Source organism: Ambystoma mexicanum, chromosome 10 (assembly GCF_040938575.1).
Source record: "Ambystoma mexicanum isolate Mex_15411 chromosome 10, UKY_AmexF1_1, whole genome shotgun sequence".
NCBI classification, from domain to species: domain Eukaryota; kingdom Metazoa; phylum Chordata; class Amphibia; order Caudata; family Ambystomatidae; genus Ambystoma; species Ambystoma mexicanum.
In genome coordinates, this window is record NC_090932.1 from 1,306,690,042 (window position 1) to 1,306,712,933 (window position 22,892).

The window sequence follows — 22,892 nt, forward strand, 5'->3', positions numbered from 1 at the left end:
CACCCTTTCACCATACAGGCACACCCACGCAGCCACCCATACATTTAAGTGTGAATCCTTTCAACGTACACGCACACCCAGCCACCCATACATTTGTGTGTACCCTTTCACCATACACTCACACAGACAGTCACCTATACATGTAGGTGTGCACCCTTTCACCATACAGACACACCCAGGCAGCCACCCATACATTTAAGTGTTCACCCTTTCACTGTACATGCACACACGCATACCCAGCCACCCATACATTTGTGTGCACTCTTTCACCATACACTCACACACACATGCCATGGGGTTAAGGGGAGCCATAATACTTCAAAAAGAAATAGTTTAGTTTTGAAGTCACTCTGACTTCATAAAGAAATTATTTCCGTTAAGGACTAAACCATCTTAGGGTCTTCATGTCAATGGGTGGGGGTATCCCCGGACTTTAAAAAAAAATTGTTTTTGTATTCCCTCTGCCTTCATAAAGAAATAATTTCTGTTACAGAAATAATGTCTTTATATATGCAGAGTGAATTCAAAAAGAAACATAAAAAAAAAATTGAAAAGAATTTAATTTATTTATTTTTTTACTCCAAGTGGGGCTCCCTCCCAGGACATGTGGTCGCGGGGCTCCATGTTACGCCAGTGCCCCCACAAGCAATTTTATGTGTGCCTGAGGTCATAACCACAGTGCCTTGCAACAGAAAAGGTAAAGGGGTGAAAACATGTAATACTACATCCCACCCATCTTTCTGTCTGTTGTGGATCAAAGGGTCTCTGTGGTTAATTGAGCTCTCAGAGGTTCCTGATTAAAGCGGCAGGTCTCCCTTGAAGCTGCGGTGAGATCAGACTTTCTGTCTCCATCAATACACATACTCGTACCTTCTGAATGGGGTCCCCACGTGGGAGTTTCCTACTGTAAACACATAGTCTCAGACATGATAGGTCACTGCCCTTGATAATGAGAGGAGGGAGCTGCCTTCAGGTTGACACAGTGCATATCAAAGGCTGTTGGCGTTTCCTGTCTCTTTCGTTTTAGCCTCTGCAGCTAGGCCCTATGTGGGCCCCGTTTGAAGTATACTCAATTAATATGTTAACTATGTTATTTGCTGCCACCATCTGCAGAGGGTAAACACACAGCCTGGCCCTCCCCCTTCCGAGATGCATCATGTACTCCACCTGTCAGATCCCAACTACATATGACAGGGAGGACTTTGCCTGTAGTGTGTGTCCACCCAGAGTACACAGGTCTATGTTTATGTCGTGTAGTAAGCATAGGAAAATGTGTGAAGATTAGCCCCACACATTTTCCAGAGGTTGATCTACCATCATTCAATTTCATATACATTATATTTTTTGAAAAAAGCCCAAGCGAGCGCACACCCACCGTGCTGATGGTCGAATTTCTCACCAGCAGTGCATTTGCGGCAGGTTCATGTAGGGGATATGCATGTCAGACCTATTGTCCTTCATCAGGGCAAATAGCAATATAGCAAGGGAGACAACAGGGACCCGCAATATGCATAACGATACAACAAAGGACCGAGGTAGAAATACATTCCATGCCAGATAATCGTGTTCCTTGTGTTAGTAACACAATTGCAGAGTGCACACATAGGCCTTCCGATGCAGAACTGCCAAAGACAAATCAGACCGAAAGCACCATGTTTCAAACAGTTGTACCAATCATGAAAAGCCATTATACAGAAGGGCCAAAAAGCAAATTAATGTTGATTGCAGTGTTAGTGAAGATACATTACAGCGTCAAAGGCGCCGTATTTCATGTGGTTTGCAATATCGTTAAGCATGTGTCAGAGATGTCATGTTATACACAGGCCATTGCCAGCAATAGTGTCCATCATGCCGAGACAAAATCAGAATAGATAAACAGCGCAATGGTTCAGAGTACAATATTTTTCAGAAATACATTCACGCGTCAAACAAGCGCCACAATGACTGCACGTTACCACCATCGTGAGATAGCCATAATAGAAAGCAGCCACGTGGACCAACAGTACATTTACAGAGCATTAAGTGAAGATTAGATGCAAAAAAGAAAAATTGGAGAAATGGAAAAGCAAAAACAGTGAGTTAGTTCAATCTGTCACCAACTGCCTAAACACGATAGGTGTCTCAAAAGCTTGTGACAGTGCATTATTCTCTGACCAGGCGTGGTTGGTGAAAGTGAAATGTCTTATTTATTTTTAATTTTTGGATTTGTAGAGCGGACTACAGCCCACAGGCATCGAGGCGCTATAATAAGAGCGTAAGAATGACTTAATTCAGGGTTACAAGAATGCGGCCCAACAAAAATTACTTGGTACAGGTTGTTTGGTTACATATACAAAGATACATGCAAGTGTTATAGGTGCACTGTCAGAGATACATAAAGATGGTACATGTGCATTGTCATACAAAGGGCCTGGTTTTGATGGCTTTCCGGAAGGCTGCATGAGAGTCAATCGACCTGATGTGAGAGGGGAGGGTGTTCCAAAAGGTGGTGGCCATGGTTGGGAATCTGGTGCCGCCCGCATGGCCTCTGCGAGTTTTGGGTACTGTGATCCTGTTGGAGTATGCCGCTCTGGTAGGTCTAGATGGAGTGTGTTTGGAAATCCTATGGACTAGGAAAGGGGGTGCCAAGTCATGCACATACTCGTGCATCAGTGCGAGTATTTTGAAGACAATCCTTTCCTTGACGGGAAGCCAATGGACCTACCTTCTAACCTCAGAAATGTGGTCTCTTCGTGAGATGCCTGTCGCAGCCTGCAGAGCATTGTTTTGTGCTAGTTGAAGTTTGGCAAGGTTCTTACGTGATGTCCCATACAAAGAGGGCATTAAATTAGTCCAATCTTGACCCAATTATTGCCCTGAGGAACAAAACATGCACAGACTGTTGCCAGTCGGTAACCCTGTACTGCACTCCTAGTGGGAATGATATCCCAATTAGTGATCAGGCCTGACTGAAACCAAAGTACTCCCAGATGGGAGTAGTTGTTCAGCAAGGCAAATTTTCAACAATTTCAAAGAAAAGCAGTCAGCTTAATCAAGTGTTTCAAGTATTGAAGTGTTACATTAAGTCATATCATTCACATTGAAAACAAATTCAACTTCCCACACTTCAAAGTATAAGAGGTGTGAGGATCAATAAATTCAATTCCCAAGATATTATATCTAAGTAAGTTTATAATTCACAAACAAAGGACAACATTTCAGTTGCTCTGGACAGAATGCTCTCTGACAAAAACATATATTGTAGGTAATAAAGGTAGGGTACACTTTTTAGCAGTATAATATGAACAAGTCATTCATATACAAAACAGAACAAAAACAGTTGTCCAATTTCAATTTTCCTACTTCTGAGCCATCACATTCATTCAGCTCAGAATTTCTAAAGACACTCCTATTGAGTTGTCAGTGCCAACGTGTTTCGGATTGTAGGAAATCCATCTTCAGGGCAGGATGTGTTTTAGATTCAACAAGATTCAAAATTCAGTGGGATTTCCTGAGGGTATAAGGATACACTAATTAGCTTCATGGGGAGTTTGGAGAAACTAAAAATGAGTATCTCACAGAGGTAGAGATACACTAACCTGCTTTCCTTGGTACCCATAAAGAATTCATGGCCACCTGTGTAGTTAAAATGACATGACAAAAACAGCTTGTCAGGATCAGATCGTTGGTGAGGGATCAAAATCTCAGATTATGTGAATATAATTTCACCGTGACTCACCCGGTCGGAAGACCCAAGATATCTCGCCGGGGGTAGTGGCTGTATCAGGCTGTGGCTTCAACAATGAGCGACTGTAAGTATGAAGAAACGAGAGGGGATAACTTCAATGCATACGTACTCCTACTGAATGGCTATTAGGGGCGTTGGATTTAGAGGTGAAAAAGTCACCCCTGTTTACTAATTAACTGTTGGTAACATATTCGCTCAAACATTACTCGTACTCGCTTCCGTTGTCCTTTAACTTACTTGTGAGAAAGATCGCCTGTAGGACGCTGAACGAAGCCGCCCGCCTCGAGGACGCGCCGCACAGCCTACCCAAGCCAAATCCGTTGTCCTGGGAACAGCCGCGCATGCGCGTCCCCGCCCGTGCCGCCATCTTTGTATGGGAAGATCAACAGAATGATTCTACTCAGGGCTTGCGTGGTGTTGCGCGAGCGCGTCCCAGCTGCCGTTGCTAAGGACGCGCTCGGAGCATGGGCCACGTTGCCATTGGATTTGTCAGTTGTTTTGCTTCGCTCGTACTAGTAAGTACATAGGTGGGGATCATAACATTGTCCGGTTGTGGATGGGAGTATTTCCGCCTGTTCGGGGAAAGTCAAATTGATTAGTTTAGCGGGGGAGGGGCACTACAGCAGTTAGAAAACTGCTTCCTACCCCTACCCACCGCTCAAATACTGCAGAGTGACAGTCAAATTGAGTGGGTCGATCCTAAGGCAATAGCCTGCATCGTCCCCACATGGACTGTCAGTCTAGTTGTCATCCTAGCAAGTTAGGGCGTGGTCTAAATCATCGTTATTTGTGCACTGTTTGCCCATTTTTTTAAAGGCAAAAATATGTTATAAACAAGGCAGCTATCTCATGTCATACACTTTACACATTGGGTGAGACAGTTGCTGTGAAGATTCGCCTCTTCCATCACCACACATCAAAGTCTGTCATGTTACAAAATGATACTCCTGGTCTGAAGCCAGTTCACAATCTACTGGGTCAAAGTATCAGTATATAATTATGCAGGCGTAACCCACGGACCCCAGGCAGGGAAGCAGGGCTAGCATGTCAGCCAGGTCAACAGAGATGAGTGGGTCATGGCTCTGCAAGGTCTGGGCCTCTACAGGCGCCCATAACACATTGGACAGCTCGCTGAGCAACATATGTTACCCGCACAGCAGAGAGGTGCTCTAGTGAGTGGGTTATAACCATGGAAGCAACTGGCCACTAGAGGCAGTCATCACATATCGGACAGCCCATTAGGGCAGCCCTAGTCTATCTACACAGCAGAGGGGAGCGGGCCAGCCGTAGCTCTGGAAGTGACAGGCCATCACGGGTGGCCACAGTATATTGGTCAGATTATTGGGTCAGCAGCCATGGCGGGCTTGGTGGGACCTGTGTCGTCCTTCAGGACCAGGTGCAGTTAGGTATACAGAGGACAGACCACAATGCAGCTCCAGGTGGCAAGTGGCTGAGGAGACTGTCAGAAGACAGGGAGGACCACCCGGGGGTCAGGGGACCGGAGTTGAGCAACAGAAAGACTGCAAGAGTCCCTGGTGGAGCCGAGGCAAAGGGCACTCAGTGGAGCCTCAATACATCTGATGGAAGCCGGGGATGCAGAGGTAAGTAAAGGTATCTCGAAGGGGAGCTCTGGTTGCCCGGCTGGGCACCGGGGCATCAGGATGGTGAAGGGGGATATAAACCAGCGCACACTGGCTTTTGATGGGCAACAGACTGGGAAGAAAGCCAAGACACTGGAGGACCATTCTGCCCTTTTCGGAGGGTCCAGAGGTACGGATGGGGCAGCAGGAGGTGCAGACCTGGACATGAGGGAAATCCTACTGCACCTTAAGGAAGGTATAGGAAAACTGGACACCCTCAACACTCAGGTGGACCTGATACAGCTACGACTTGATAAGCATGGGCGTGGCTCAGTGAAGTGGAGAATCGAATTTCAGGCCTTGAAGACACAGCAGCAACAATCCTGTCAAGGCGGACGGCCCTAAAAACAGCAGTTAAGGTTATTACGGCTAGGAATGAGGATCTAGAGGGCCGAGCGAGACATGATAATATACACTTGGTGGGGGTCTGGGAACAGCAGGCGACGGGCAGCAGTGATGACTTTGTGGAAAGGCTGTGTGTCACTTTTCAGGAAGGAAGAGCTTTCACCAATGTTCATTGTGGAATGGGCCCACAGAATCCAAGAACAGCGCCCTGTGCCAGGGGCCACTCCCTGTCCCATAATTCCAAAACTCCTCCATTACAGGGACCAGGATGCAACCCTCGGGCTTTCCAGAGAGAAAGGGGATCTCCCCTACGATGGATACAGATTTCCCCGGATTTCTCTGCTTCAGTGCCAGCAGCGAGGCCCCCGATTGGGGGAAGAGGGGTGGGACGAGGGGCAGAGGGGTGGGACGAGGGGTGTCCGGACAAGTTGGGGTGGTTGTTTGGCAGGGTGGGGGGGGGGAGGAGAGAGTGGGGCGGTAAAGTGTTGGGGGTTCATGTTGTGTTTGGGGTGCCCACCTACTTGCAACTACCGGTAGGACATCACGGTATGGATTGGAGGGTCAGTATAGGGTAGGCTGCCCCTGGAGGCAGGGAACAAAACTACAATACACTGAATGGCTCCAAGCTGTGGTGGGTGGGAGGTAGATAGAGGAAAGAGCTTTAAGGGGACCACCTGGAACATTCAAGGAGGCCATCGGTTAGGAAAGTCCTCCTATATATGAGGCACCACGACATAAAGGAGGCATTTCTTCAAGAGACACCCTTGACGACTTTGTGGGAAGAGTAGGTGGGCGGTGCAATGGAGGTGCCATAGATATTTTTCATCGTTCTCTTCTTATGCAAGGGGGTGGCTGTACTGATTCATAGCTCACTTACGTTTCGCCTATCGGAAGTGGCTAAAGACTCTCAGGGCAGAGCGCTACTGCTTACGGGATATGTGGAGGGGCTGATGGTTTCTCTTTTAATAAACAAGTATGCTACCAACACAGATGACCCAGGCTTCTTTGAGTGGGAGGCGTCCCGCCTATCTCAGACGGCGGACTCCGTGATCCTCTGGGGGGAGCCTTCAACACTGCGCTAGAGGAGAGTCTGGACAGGTCCAAGGGTAGAGCTCACTGCCACCTTCAGACCGTATCCATTCTGGACTTCTTTGACATTCTTGACTACAGGGTCATTTGTTTTAACTCTTCCATAGCTGGGGGGGCATGGAAGGAGCAGTGTCATAGGGTTGTACTGGGGTGAATATGCTTACAATTGACATGTGATGGGAACAGCCGGACATGTGAGGTTGTATCGGACTTTACCCAGCATAAACCGGCAGTACTCGGACGATCGAGGCGGCAGCTGGCTTAGCATTGGGGCTTCTGAGGCTTTAACTTCATATGATGACTAAAGACAAAGTATGAGGATTTGCCTGATATAAACTGACACCATTTGGGTACACGAGCCAGCAATTATCATACACTGAAGTGTTGCCATATTATGAATAGGCCTGCTTTTTGTGTTTAATAAGATGAATAAGTAGAGCTGTTCTCAATGCCAAAAAAGGGCTGTCCAGAGATAGTAATGAGAAAAGGAAACCGATGGGTGGGAGGTAAAAAAGAATAGATTTATTTCGATCTTTTCAGTAACATAATATAATATTCATTAAGCTTATAGTAGAGAACGACGCATTAGATGCTGTATACAGAATCAAACCGTTTTCTTCACAAGGTTACCATCCCTGAGCCAAAGCATTCCTGAACACATCCCAAAAAATTTAAAAAAGGAAATCGCAGCTCATTCTTATCGTATCTTGTATTTCTCCTTCATCAGCCTTCTAGGTACTTTCCTCTCCCTATTCTAACACTCTATTCGCCAAGAGTTGTGTACTCCCTTGTTGTGTCCCAGAGGCTCAACACCTTCTCACTTATCAAAGGAAAAACCTAACTGCCCCCCTCCCCCCTCCCGGCATGAGGGCCGCCTGCATGCTGAGCCTTTTTGGACCATATTAATACTGGGGAAAGTAAAAACGATAGGTCATACAATTGAAACCATGGAGCCAGAACAGGCTTCTGAAGTGGTCGAAGTGCTGGCAGTACATTTTGCAGAGATGTGTACTTGCATGTCTGGCCGCACTGCCAAATGCTAGAGTCCACAGGGCACAAATGAATTCCCGCAGAGGAGACCACAACAGGGATAAGATAAGGTGTTGAGTCCCAAGGTGGCCAACCTTGTTGCAATGGGGACATGTGGAGGACCCAGTGCTTCATTCAGCGGCTCCACGTGCCAGACCTTCTCTCCGTCAGCCTCCACGCAGACGCAGGTTCATATAGATGGTCCCCCCAGGGGCAATGTTGTACTCTCCAAGCTTCTGGCGATCCTCCAGCTGCTTTGAGTCGTAGCTGAGCCAGAACTGAGATACCTGGACTTTTTCCTTCTCATAAATCCTCCCCTTGAACTCACTCACAAGTTCCGATGGTTTGATGGTGTACGGGGACTTACGGCCCTTGTCTGTCATGAGAAACACCTCGAAGGAGGCATCTTCCTTCACAACCAGCAGCAAAGTGTCCCCCGGTGAGAGATTATACTCGGACAGCCGCGCTGTATCCTGCAGCTCCACATATCCATTTTTTTGTGACCCCAGTTTCTGCTGGTGTGCGGGCACCCCAGTCTTTCTGGCCACCTCTGCTTTTAGAGTAGAGACGGCCATGGAGGGATTGGCATCCAGGGTGTAGACAGCCCCTGTCAGGAACTTCACGTTCAACTGCATCACCTGGGGAAGTAAAGAGGGAAAGGGTGTCAACAGGGCACACAAACTACCGGTCATCTGTTGCAAGAATTACTCACACCTTCTATCCTCAGCAGCCCAAAGACTCATGTTGAGATCTACCTCCAAGAGGGCTGCAACAGTGGTATGTGTGTGCCCTGCAGGCAAGCAGAACATCTGCACACACAGCCTTATCCACACCTGCCTATGGAGTGTCTTAGGAGATGCCTCCCCATCCCTAACCAGCAACCACACCCCTCCCCACTCCTCTGCTAGTCTATACAGGACAGGGGTCTGTCATTTCTGGCTCTTCAGGTGTTTTGTACTACAATTCCCACCAACCTAACCAGCATAGTCAATAGCCAGATATCATGGGAATTGTAGTCTGAACCATCTGGAGATCCAAAGGTTGCAGATCCTTGCTTTAGGAGATCAGCTACATCTCCTCACCTACCCATACAGTTTTTATAATGATTCAATTGACTTCCAATCTGGGCATGCTTCCTTCATATCAGTCGCTCTCCACCGATCCACAGAGCAAGCACCCTAATCCCTGTGGCCCGCCACCTGTTTAGGCATCCCTTGGCCTTACATATTTGCTTACCAGCATTTTGTGTTTGTTTATTTATATATTGTTTTCAAGCATGTTGATGGTTAGGACCACCCTTTCCCTGTCTTTTTTCACTTGTCAATGAGCCAACTCACTCCCTGCGCTCAGCCGTTAAAGTTCTTCGTGTTGCCCCTCCCCCGTCCTGTTCTCCATCTCTCCCCTGCTCATTCTCCTTATTTGCTTCCTTTTGAGAGACCCTCTATCTAAAGAACTCTGCTCCCTTCCTAGAGGGCACTTATTTCCTTCTCATCTAAGGACACACTCCCTTGCATTGCCCAATTATTGCCTCTTCCCAACATCACCCTAAAATGTATTCCTTTCTGCGTACTGCTGTTTCCTGATTCTATTTTACCACGTTTATATCAAGTACTTTGGCACATAGTGCTGCATTACCACGATGAATAAATACTTTCATTCAACAATCAGGAAATGGCCTCAAATGTAAGGGCTCTTTAAACAACACATAAAGACTTAGAAGCTAATTCACAAACCTTTCCACGGGCATATGTGTGACATTCAGAAAACGAAGTAGCATACACTGCTTAAATTACACCTGATTTCCTGAAGGCGAAGCCCCAGTGCATAAGTGTAACTTACACATGGAAATCATTGCCTTTCTGAATCACCCCTTAAAGCGTAATCTCTGTGCAAGAGGGAGCCAATGAAGAGTCTTAGTGGGAGACATGGGCTCCCTTCTTCTTACACTCCCTGGAGATGGGTCACCACATTTTGGACTTGTTGGCCGCTTTTAAGAGTACAGAGTGATGACCCTGGTATAGGCCAGGATATGCATCCTCTGGGTCTGCAGTTGTTTTGGACTATGACTCCAATGATCCCTCATCGTTGCCAGTGCTAGATAGGGCTGATGGGAGTCGTAGTCTCAAACATCTACAAAGCTAAAGGTTGCAGATCCCCGGTATTCGTTAACAACTTGATCTACCCTAAAATAAAAAACTGCTTCGACCGCATCTACCTGGCATGAGAGGCAGGGATCGGGAAAATACTCTGTAGGGTTCAGCAGTGATAAAAACTTAAATTTACTTTTGAATTTGATTAATTTGGCTGGACTAAAAGAGGGAGAATCATCAATTATAAAACCAAGGTCTCAAATAGAGGTGGCGTGGGGTGTACACTCATTGTCGAAGGATGGGCCGGATACATGTTGGGTTTTCAGGATACCCCTCATTAATATTCATGAGATATATTTGCATAACATGGCCCTAAATGTATGCACATTTTTCCTAATGAATATTAATGAGGGATATCCTGTAAACCCACCAGGATTCCAGTCCTCGGGGCCCGGAGTTGGACAACCCTGGCTAAAGCCTAGGATGATCGTCAAGATGAGAAAACTCCGTTTTTGCAGTGGCTTAAAAAGATCCCCCCACACAAAGGAACTCATCCCTTCTTTAAACGTTGTGGCATTATTTGGACCCTTCGCTGAATCTAGCAAGATCCACAAGAGGAGAAAGTACCATTTATATTGTCTGTCAAACCCGGCCACTCAGCAGTAAAGTCATCGAGGCAGGGCTCAGTAACCCGGACGGTGAGTGGAGCAGAGTAATGCCATGACCTCACTGTCACTTACATAACTCACTATGAAAGAAGCTGCCTCAGATTGCTAGACAAACAGGATTCCAAAGGTGTTGTTTCCTTGTGAAGCACTTTCATTTTGTATTTCTTTCGTGAGTATCCTTTTCTTTAAATGTCTAAGTAGCCTTCAAGGGTAAGTGGGCAAGCCTTGGGAGCCAGTGGTATATTTAAGGCAAAGGCCCTATGGGCAAGATTGACCGAGGGCACTGGGTAGGCAGAGCTTAGGATGGGAGGAGTTAATTGCTGTCACAAGGGGGACATTGATGAACTTTAGGGACTAATGTTCCATGTATTTCAAGTTCCCTCTGTACACCTATACTGTCTAATCACCCAACAAGTATAGCTTATTAAACCCTTGTAGAATTCTAAGGATAAAAAGTGCCAGAGTAATGGTCACTGCCATTTACCTGTTAACCTCACTAAGCACATCCCATTGCAAATGGTTTGCTGCTCAGACTGTTAAGGTAAGACCTCAGTGGGAGGCCCTGTGCAGCCCAGGCTCTTTGCCTTTAATGTGAGAGAGTCAAACATTGGTAGCCATTGGACTGGGCTGTAGGGTTAGGTGTGAAGGGCTATTGGTGAACGGTTAGTTGTGAAGGGCTGGAGGAGAAGTGTTAGGAGTGAAGAGTTGAGGTTTAGGGATGAAGTATTAGGAGTCACATGTTGTAGGTGAAAGAATATAGTAGGGTGTTAAGGGTGAAAGCTCAGGGGCAATGTATTGGGGTGAAGGATTAGAGGTTAAGGGTCTGGGTGAAGGGTTACAGGTTGGGATGGAGGGTCAGGGGTCAGAAGCCAGGGGCAATGTTGAGGGGGGAAGGGTTCTGGTGACTTGGCTAGGAGCCAAGTGGTTAGGGGTGAAGGGATAGGAATGAGGGGTTATTACGGAAAAATAATTGGTAGTGAAGGTTTTGGGGTGAACTGTTAGGGTTTGAAAGCTATTAGTGAATGTCTAGGGGTAAAAGGCAAGGTGTGAAGGGAAAGGTGTATAGGGTAACAGGTGATTGGTTAGGAGTGAACAGAGAAGGGTTAGGGATAAGAGGTTGGGGAAACGGGTGAAGGATGTGGAGCCGTGAATATGGGGTAAATGGCGAAGGGTTAGGGGCAAGAGACTAGGAGTGAGGGTTTAAAGATGGCAGGTTGTAAGGCTGGAGAAAATGTTAGCAGTGAAGGGTTGGGATAGAAAACTTGGGTTGACCTGCTGGTGAACATTTAGGTGTGAAGTTCTTGGTAAGCAGGAAGGTGGTTAGTGGTGATGGTAGCATTGAAATGTTAGAAGGGATGACAAGATGGAATAAAAAGTGAAAGGTAGCAGTAAAAGGAAAAATATAAGCAGACCATTCACTTGTAACGATTTTGCGCTCACAACAAATGCGTTTCTAAACGTGTAATTTTGAAATGTGCTGTGAACATTTTGAAATGCAGCTAAACGGGCACAAAATATAGCATTTTACCCATCTGGCCCTTATAATGAGTCACCATCAGAAGAGAGATAATGGAGACGCCTAAGCATGCGCTGACTGAATGCAATGGACTGGGGACCACTTACATGGGCCATCTTGGACCCTTTGTTCATAATATGGACTCCATCAAGAGCCAGCCTTCTGATATTATTGCCTCCAATCTGAAAGGACTGCTGTGCACCTTGCACTCTATAGAATACGGCTGATTGTGCCTAAAAGCTGTCATAGTTAAAGAAACAATTAATTGAGTTTAGTGAATTCTGAATGTTTTGTATTAATTGTTTATTTTATTATTTTCTCATTGCATTGTAATTGGATGGTATTGTGTATATGTTTCATCTTATTTATTGTAATTTTAGTTTTAATATATGTAAAGTTCTTTGAACTATGTCACATTCAATAAATAAATAAATAAATAGTCTAATAAACGAGTCCGTGCCAGTTGCTGACCTGCAGCGTCCACAGCACCAGTGGCCGGAACCTCACTAATCCGAAGGAACTCCCTTTCTGATTCCCAGTAATGACTTTAGAAATGGAATTCTCTACAGTATAAAATATTTAAGAGAAGCAAACATTCTGGGAAAAGTACATATTAGAGGCAAGCAGTTGTGGCTGAAGGGTTGTGAGTGAAGGGTGAGGTGAAAGGAGTTAAGGGTGAAAGATACCGAAACTAATAAACAGGACAGATCTCGAGGGAGAAAGCCCCACGTTAAATCCACTTGGGAAAAAGAGTTGAGTAATGCAAACTGCCGCACCTCAAGGAACATGCACTAGAGAGGAAAGGCACGGAGGGGAAAGGCGTTATGAGGAAATACACTCCCCGAATTAACAAAGATTCCTAGCAGAGCGCTGTGCGATGTGACAGGTGGCACAGTCTTGGCCCATCATTGTGACTGGCCCCTGTCTCCCACCTACCAAACTTGGCACAAAGTTACCCCAGTCTAGGAGTGGTGGTCAGCTCCATAGCAACCGTCTGAAGCAGGGGCGCGGGCAGTTTTCGGTGCTGAGGGCTATGGGGCGTGGAGGGGGGCACCAGCTGCGTTCTATGTTCAGTGGAGTGCCAGTTCTAGTGCCAGGGCCTGGCACTGTGAGTCCTAACCTTAACTGCTGGGCAAGGGGCGGGCTCTTCAGTGGCTGGGGCGACTGCGGTTTCTTTTCTTTGGCCTTCTGGCAGTAGCTATTCACAGGGACGAGGGCTAAATAGGGCAGCAGCATCTCCTCTATAACTTCCCAGGATGCCCTGGAAGCAGTCACGGGAGAGGCTATGCGGGCACCGCGCCAGAGCCAGAAGGAAACCGGTGGCACCCAGGTATCAGGGAGTGCCCGGCTCATTACACTACATGCATGTGGCAGCAGACATGCGTGTACTTGCCAACATGACCCATTCTAGTCTGTAGGTGATTATCCAGTCCTGGTGGTTTTTCTTATTTGCTTTCTGGGAATTGTAGTTACACTTTTTACCATTATAAAACTCGGACAAGTCCCAGAATGCAAAGAAACAAACCAGGACTGGATAAGCACCTTCAGATTGGAACGGGTCATGTTGGCAACTATGCATGCGTTGGCACTAGTTCGTTCTTGCCAAATCGGGGTGAGGTTGGGGTGATGGGGACGGCAGGACAGGAATATTTTCGTTGCAGATGTAAAATACTTCGTTCATCTTTGCTTGGGTGCTTTTTCACTATCTCTCTGTCCTCAGCATTGGACAAATTACACTCCCACGCAACACACAGCTGATATGAACAGTGTTACAACCAGAGGCGTTGCCAGGGGGGGCTGAGGGGGCTGTAGCACCAGGTCTTTTGGTTGTAGCCCCGGATAGAAGCTCAGGGGTTACAGCCAAAAAGGCTAGCTAGCCCCCCCACAGTCCCCACATTTGCTTAGCGCCGGATCTTTTCCAGACCTAGCAACACTCTTGGTTACAACCACTCAGAAATCACACAGTCAACGTCCCCCTAAATTGACAAGTGTCTGCTGCATACAGGGATCCCGTGGCGTTAAATGAAGCACGCCTGGACAACGAAACCTACTTGACACGATCGATTGCCTTCGCTGATGTATATTCGGGGAAAGTGCAAAGTGCAAGCTAGACAGCTCAGTGGGTTAAGCACCTACCACTGACATACGTTTGGTCTCAGGTAAAAAACACGGCAAAACGTTTAATCCTTCCGAGGGCTATAAAACGTGTGCTTTTTTCGATTGTGTAGTAGTAATGTGAGCATATAAACGGGCTCTGTGTGAAGCCATTTGGGGAATGCGCTTCATAAAGAACCCGTGGCATTATACGCTCTAAGATGCTCTCCCTGAGTTCAAACTACTAAAACTGGGGTTGCTTGCAAAACGCACAACCGCTTTACCTGTCGCCAGTAAAGATGGTTGGTTAAGGAACTTACTGTTTCACGGGTTCTTGGTTCTTTTACAGAAAGCGAATCCGCCGTCTCTCACTCCTCCCACCTGCCTCTGGTCGCAGTCTCTCCGTGCTGTTTTGGTTCTTGATCAGCACTCTGCATGCAGTCTCCGAGGCTTTCCCTGCTCTCTGCGGTCTCTAGGAGCGCTCTGCGGTGTCCCGTTATATGGCAGGAGGAGGCACAGGGCCCTGTGACGTCGCATTGTTTCTGATGATGCTCGAGTAAAGAAACGGAAACTGATCTCCGCAGGGAAAGGGAGTTTCGCTTTCCTTCTCCCCCCCCCTCGCTCTCCCGACTCTCCTTCTCCTCTGTCTTCCTTGTGTGGGCACTGCTCTGACTCCGTAGCACTCAGTGCTGCCGTAAATGTGTGGCAATCATTCGGTACTGCCACTTTTGGGTAATGGAATTACCACCAGTGTTACAGCTCAGTCTAAAGGGGAGGGTGTAACTCCAGCATCCTTCACTTCACATAACACAATCATCAATTCTACTGCCTGGAATTACCGCTCGGGGTAAATATGCAAAATCCCCATGAAGTCCTATGGAAGCAGAAAATAAGAATTACAACCACTTCACCACCAGCGTGATTGGTCAAAGCGCTGGTGACACCTATTAAAGATGCCACTTGGAGGAGCTTCCCCGTCTCTCTCATCCCAGTGCCTGCAACCACAAAAAAGGCACCCACCCCATATCATTCATAAGGCAGAGAGAGATTAGTTTTAGGGAAGGGGCATGTTTTTGTTGGGTCAGGGCAGGGTCATTTGGCCATAGAAGCTGTAATATTCATAAGTATGTGATAATTTTCGGTTGTGGCGTTAAGGCAGATTACGGATGGGAAACAGAAAATGAAAGTGGTGGAATAAATGTAAGTACAGTTTGGCGATTGTCCAAAGGAGGGCAAAGTAAGGGTAAATGGTTCTAGTGTGGGCAGGCACACCTGAAAAGGAACAGAGGAAAGGGATGAAATAATGCCCAAGGGAAGGACAGAAAGAGCCAAGTGCAGGGAAAACAGAAGAAGGCTGGGAGAGACCAGCAGGGAAACAGGAGGAGCCAGTGTGACAAATCAACGTCCGGGGCACCAGCAGTCCAGGGATGAATATTGGTTTCTAAACCATCAATCAGCCCCACACCTCTAGTACACCAGAAGGGATCCAAACAGATTGGAAACGCAACCACATTATAAACCTCAGTGTCCAATTTTGGTAACGTGGACGGAACGGCAGGTCTATCTCTGCTAGTTCGAGGATTGTTGGTTAGTTGCAAGATAGTGAAATTACAATTATTACCCATTGATAAAAGGGACTGTCTAGTCAAGGTTGAATACAAATATTTACTTTATTATTATTATCACAACAGACAGTCCTAGCACACTACAAAATACAACCCACCCAGTAAAGAAATGCAGAGGACAGACAGTTTTAAGAAGGAAAGGGGATGCACTCTGGATACTGACAGGAGGGCAGTCGGTAAAGTAATGAATCGCAGTAGTTCAAGGATACTTGGCTTCAGCAAAAAGGGCTGGAGATGGGACAGGGAAAAGAATGTCAGTGACGGTTTCTCTGGAGGATGCACTCACATAGGTGTCTGCAATTGGGAGACCAGGGATTGCAGGAAGGATGACGTTTTTATGCTTTTATCATCCAGATTTTGTGAGAGAGGGTGGGTAGGTGCTAGTGTAGCAGTTGGAGTGGATTGGAGAGCTGGAAAATGCCCTGTCAGAGCAAGTGGAAGAAGTGAGAGGCAGAGAGATAAAGAAGGGGCGGGGGTGCAGCAATGCACAATTCTAACCTTAAGTCACAGGCGGCCAAGTGGATGTTAAGAGTAACAGCCACAACACAATGCAAGATGTGAGTGTTAGGCAGAATCACATGCAGTACCCTTTTGGAACACTACACATAATTAATACGACAGGTCTACAAGCCTTTGCCAATGTTCTTAGAAGTAGTTTGCCAGAAGAAAAGTTATATGTCGGTTTAGGGGCGAACTAGCCTCCAAAGTTGGGAAATGTTCACAAACTTTCACCGCGGCAGAAAGGATTTCTTTACCGCACTTGCACAGTACCTTAGAATGAAGAAAAGCTGTAGCTGAGGCCGTTGTTCCTGGCAGTTCCTGCAGATCTCGCTGTTCCTGAGCTTCAGTCGTAGGGACAAGAAGGAGGACGTCGGTACGTTCCTGCACTGCCCAGGGAAGAGGCCACAAGCTTGGCAAAACGTTGGTTTAAGGTGTGAGTGCCTTAAAGTCCACAAACTGGTATCCTTCTCACTGGCTATCCGGTTTTCAACAGCACTCTGAAGAAAAATCGACCACTATAAGAGACGGTGTCCAGGTGGCTTGGGAGTTGGTTGTTCCCACCAGCTCAAGTGAAGAAGTCGTCCTTGAAGGGATTCTCTGTCGAGGGAGTTTCAGGTAATTTGGACCTGCAGCAGGGCTTCACCGGTGGACCAGGAGTTGCAGCAGTCGTCTTCCTTCAGCTCGTCTTCGGTTCTTTCGTGCCAGTGGTTGACTCTGCTTTCCAAGTCCCAGAGACCTGCTTTTAAACAGTCTTCTCCCATTCATTCCAGCTTAGCTGTCACTCACCCAGCAGGGTAGCTGTCCTTGCCGGACAGTCAGCCAGCCAATCACGCATGAGTGCATTCAGGTCTCCTAGGAGACTAAGCACAGGGAGTTTTGCGCACCTTCCTCAGATCCTGTCCACCCCAGACACTCAGGCGCCAGAGGAGGGTTTCAGTACTGAAGCCCGCCAAAGGCCAATGAACAAAGGGACCAAACCTGGTTTGGTATGCCGAGACAAACACTAGAAGGACCTTTCCTAAATGAAATGTGAAAAAAGTTGACCAGAGTTTGTTTTTACAAATAGGTTTTGGGTGCCATATTAGAAAACATGGCTAACCCGATTTTTAGCTACCGGTGTTCACGGTCGGGAAAAATCATGGTAGTTCGTTCTAAAACCACTGCCACCAGCCATTTCAAGAGGAAAGGGTAACATTTGACTGTTTCATGAGTGTTTGGACATAGGGGATGCTAGGCAACCCCTCCAGTACTCTATAGGAAGATAGTGTGTGCTGGGTCTGTAAATTAAAAGACTGGTAAAGTCAATTTGACTTTACATGCTCTCCGAGACAGTAGTGTCATGATCTCTGCTTCCAAAAGGTCAGGGTTTTCCCAACTCCCTTGGAAGCAGATCCATAACCCAGGTTCCGAGTGCCAACCAGTCCCAATTGGGACCTTTTGGACCCAGTCCTGGCGCCAGTGGCACCAGGCTCATAAATATGCCCAGTCCCAGCGCTGGAAGCGCCGGGCTCATAATGCTTGGGTGGACTCACCTGCAGCAGACCATGCTGCTTACTTGCCTGCCAGTTGAGCCTCTGATCCTCTTCTGTTTGGAACTACTTTTCCTGTTGGGTGGGGCAGGAGCCACTCCCTAGATTCAGAACACTGGAACTCTTCTGGAAAGTAGGAACTCTTTTCTTACCTAGGCGTGGCTGTGGAAGGAGACACCTAAGCACTACAGGAGGCTATTTAAACCACACCCGATGGATGAATCTTGCTTTGCGTTATTCTGCATCCTCTGCAGCAGAACGCTCATCGTGTCTTCTGCATCTGATCCTGGGCCTAAGGACAAAGGCTTACCTACTCTTCGTGCGCTCCGGAGGTCTTCACACTGCATTCCGGCATCTGAAAGACAAAAGCTTACCAACTCTTTGCACGCTCCGGAGGCCTTCGGCGCTGCATCCCGCATCTGAAAGACAAAACAAGGTGCGTTTAAAGACATTGGGGAACTTTAATACTCACGTGCCATTACTCCTTTCCACATCTAACCCAGTGGGTATTCCGGCACCCTGCAGCCGCTCCGAACTTGTACCTGAAAAATAAAAAGACAGTTAGAGCGCATCGTGAAGCAGGCAACAAGCGCTTACTTACGTGCTTCCAGGCGCTTCTATTCATCACACAGGCTCCATCTTCAACTCACTTCAGCCCGTCATCCGCCATCGCCGGAACCCTGCAAAACAACAGACATCATTACTAAAGACTTTAAAGATATTAGAATTACTCGAAACTTACCGTTCGTGCAGTAAACGACGGACAGCAGTCCTCTGAAGTCAAGAGGCCTGCTCCCCTTATCCAGTGAAGAAACTGGTTACAGCACCCTGCCCCGAGGCAGATGGAGAGCACAGCGTTCACTTACCTAAGGTGAGAGCGTTAACCTTTGGGGTTCTATAGGAGAAGAGAAAGGGAAGAGAGAGACATTCAATAACCCAGTTCCTTAATCCCATATTTTCTATCTGCAGACATCTTACCCTTCGAGTCAGACATACAGCGCACAGAGGTCCAGCCCAAAGAGCCAGCCGTGTGTTACACATCACCTTTGAAGATACGGTATACGCCCAGTCAAGACCGGCGCCTCTACGGGAATCAGGTGAGCATTACAGAACGCAAAGCCTACCACAAAACTCCCGTCCAGGCGCTATGGAAACCTCGGATACCGACCAGCTAGCCCAGTTACTTGGGGAACTAAGGGCAGAAGTGCATGCAGCCCGTCAGGAAACGAACGCTCTAAGAAGGGAACTGATTATTTCCAAGGAGCGAACAGATGATCTCGCTAGACAATTGCTACAGTCACAAGCCGGACAGACCCCGTTACCCGCATCTGGGGGAAATCTTCCTTCTACATCCTCTATGAATCCAGTGCAGATCAACCTACCTGGGAATGTACCTCTGGCTCCGCCCGAACGATTTTCTGGTGACCCAAAGAGGTTTGCAGTATTTATCAATCAGTGCCGGTTGCATTTCTTATGCCGGCCAGCAGCCTTTCCAACTGATCAAGCTAAAGTAGCTTTCGTGCTTTCGTACCTTAGTGGCAATGCGGCAGACTGGTCGATCCCTCTAGTAAATCAAGATGATCTGGTCCTCCATGATTTTCAAGCTTTTCAGCTCAGTATGGAAAAACTGTTCGCAAGACATTCACAGGGGCAGGCCTTGGACAATGAGCTTCTTTCGTTGCGACAAGGTAATCAAGACCTTTTGGCTTATATTGCGTCTTTCAACAGACTGATAGTGGAAACTCAATGGCCTGAGGACAAAAGGATTACGCTGTTTTATAGAGGTCTACGTGGAGAGCTCAAAGATGTGTTAGCCCAAGTAGTGAATCCCCCACAACATTGTTCGGACTATATAGACTTAGTCGTTCAAATAGATCACAGACTGCAGAACAGGAAGGCCGATCGTTCCAAGTTTGATGCTCGAGTATTTTCCAAACCGCCAACTCCTTCCAAAGGAGTAGACTCCGGGGAACCCATGCAAATAGGGGGCCTGAAAGGTCCTCTAACACAAAAGGAGCGGGAAAGGAGAAAACAGTTGCAATTATGCCTCTATTGCGGAAACTCAGGGCACTTTGATCGAGACTGTCCGGTGAAACCTGCCAAGAAGGCAGTAGGAGCTGCAGTTACCAAAGTTACAAACTCTGAGCAGGGAAACGACCTCGCCCGACAAGAATAGAGGTCCTCTTGCCGAGCGTGAAAACCAGTTCCGTGACCTCGCATTTCGTGATACCTATGGTCCTCATTAGCCCTGATAATCCGGATCGATTACATGCAATTGAAGCTTACGTCGACAGCGGTGCCATCGGCAATTATGTGGATCATGAAATGGTTTTGAGGATGAATCTAACTCTTTGTCCCAAGGCTGTAAAGGACGTCATTACTACGGTGGATGGTATGGAGATAGCCTCCAGGCCAGTAACGCATACCACTCAAGAGGTGACGCTAGTAAGTCAAGATGGACACCATGAGAAGATCGTGTTCGATGTGATCAAGGCCCCTCAGTTTCAGATTATTCTAGGAATACCTTGGTTAGCGAAACACAATCCTCTGATCGATTGGCGAGCAAGAACGGTCCAGTTTACAGAATGTGTCTCTACTTGTCACCCTCCACCTGGTGTTGCACTGGCAGCAATTTCTTCAGAGACTCCCCAGTTACCTCCCGAATACCTAGAATACCAAGATGTTTTCCGGAAGGATCAGGCTAACTCTCTACCTCCTCATAGGTCATATGACTGCCAGATAGACCTGATACCTGGATCTACTCCTCCTTGTAGTAGAATTTATGCCCTCACCGAGCCTGAGAACCTTCACCTTCGACAATACCTGGATCAATACCTGGCAAATGGGTTTATTCGTCCTTCCAAGTCCCCTGCTTCTTCAGCTTTGTTCTTCGTTCCAAAAAAAGGAAGGAGACCTTAGAACTTGTATAGATTATCGCTCCCTGAACCAGATCACCGTTAAGAATAGATATCCGTTACCTTTGATCCCTGAACTCCTGGACCAAGTCAGAAAAGCATGCATATATACAAAGCTGGATCTTAGAGGAGCTTACCACTTGGTACGAGTAAAAGAGGGCGATGAATGGAAGACGGCCTTGCGCACCAAGTATGGGCTATTTGAATATCAGGTCATGCCCTTCGGACTTTGCAATGCCCCGGCCGCCTTTCAATATTTTATGAACGATGTCCTCAGAGAGCTCATAGATGTGTGTGTTGTTGTTTACATTGACGACATCCTCGTTTATTCTTCATCGGAATCTGAACATCGGAAACACGTGAAAATGGTCCTCGAAAGATTGCGTCAACACAAACTTTTCGCTAAGTTGGAAAAATGTGTTTTCAACGTGACTGAAGTTGAATTCTTGGGATTCATATTATCACCTGGCGGAGTGCGTATGGATTCAAAGAAGGTCGATGCAGTTCTCAAATGGCCATCACCATCCTCCGTAAAAGGTGTGCAAAGCATGTTAGGCTTCGCTAACTTTTACCGCAGGTTTATCCCCGAATTCTCTCGAATAGTCCAGCCCATCACTGCCTTTTTAACGAAAAACAAACGTTTTGAATGGTCTACCGAGGCGGAACAAGCTTTCCAGGATTTGAAGACTAAATTTATCTCTGCACCAATCTTAAAACACCCTCGCCCCGAACTCCCCTACATCGTGGAAACTGATGCTTCAAGCCTTGCCATGGGGGCAGTTCTATCACAAAAGGACCCGGTAACCAATCAGTTGCATCCCGTGGCATTTTGGTCCCGCAAATTCTCGCCTCCTGAAATCAATTACACGATTACTGACAAGGAACTTCTGGCTATCAAGTCTGCCTTTAAGGCTTGGCGGCATTATCTGCTGGGGGCCCGACACACCGTTACTGTGATTACGGATCACCGAAACCTGCAATATTTGAAAACCGCAAAAGCCCAATCCTCTAGACAACTCCGTTGGGCATTATTCTTTGCCGAGTTTGACTTCATAATTACCTATCGACCTGGTACAAAGAACGGTAAAGCTGATGCCCTTTCTCGGATAAGAGTGGAAGAACACTTGATCAACCCTAAACCTGTACCAATCATTCCCGAACAAAGAATTCTGGGTGTAATCGCCACAGAATCCATAGAGGAAGTTAAGGATGAAGCCAGGCAACTTGTAACTCCAGCAGACATACAGAATTGGCATCTGCAGGGAAAGGACTTTGCAGTAAAGGACAACTTATTGTATTTCCAAGAACGATTATACCTACCCAGCACAGATTTACAGAAAAAAGTAATCTCTTGTTATCACGATTCTTTAATGGAAGGACATCCCGGTATGGCCAAGACCTCAGAAAAGATCAAGCGCTACTTCTGGTGGCCGTCTTGGAAAAAAGATATCAGAGACTTTATAATGTCCTGTGGAGTATGCGCCCAAAACAAGAGTCAAAAGGAAAGACCAGCAGGCCTCTTACGCCCTATTGACATCCCACCTCGCCCTTGGCATACGCTTTCTATGGACTTCATCACCGATCTACCTCCATGCTCCGGATACAATACGATTCTAGTAATCGTGGACTTATTCTCCAAGATGGCGCATTTCATTCCGCTCAAAGGCTTGCCAACAGCAGCAACTCTGGCCCGAGAATTTCTCGAAAACATCGTCCGACTGCACGGTTTTCCTTCGGTTCTAATTTCGGATCGAGGTAGTCAATTTATTTCTCATTTTTGGCGAAGTTGCTGTCGGTCGGCTCAAATTGATGTGAGACTATCGACCAGTCACCACCCTCAGACCGACGGACAAACCGAGAGGACCAATCAAACTCTGGAACAGTATTTACGCTGCATGCTGCAACAAACTGAAAAAACTTGGAAAGACATCCTTTGGATAGCCGAATATGCCTACAATAACTCTGTCCATTCGGGAACTGGGAAAACCCCGTTTTTTCTTTTGTACGGCAGTCACCCTCGAACCTCGGAGTTGGATCCCCTCCAAGATCTTGAAACACCAGCAGTAGACTACCTGCATTCTACAATCACCCAAGCCTTTAAGGAAGCTGTTTCTCACCTTCAAA

General features: G+C 47.0%; 1 protein-coding gene across 1 annotated transcript; it reads right to left on the reverse strand.

The window, feature by feature from the left end:
* Nucleotides 1-7,863: 7,863 nt before the first annotated feature.
* LOC138492282 (ubiquitin-like protein ISG15) lies at nt 7,864-14,655 on the reverse strand. Its single transcript, XM_069619333.1, has 2 exons — nt 14,519-14,655; nt 7,864-8,468 (listed from the first exon to the last, which is right to left on the reverse strand). Exon 2 carries the CDS (start codon nt 8,463-8,465, stop codon nt 7,998-8,000), a length of 468 nt encoding a protein of 155 aa, XP_069475434.1. The 5' UTR covers nt 8,466-8,468; nt 14,519-14,655; the 3' UTR covers nt 7,864-7,997.
* Between the last annotated feature and the right edge of the window lie 8,237 nt (nt 14,656-22,892).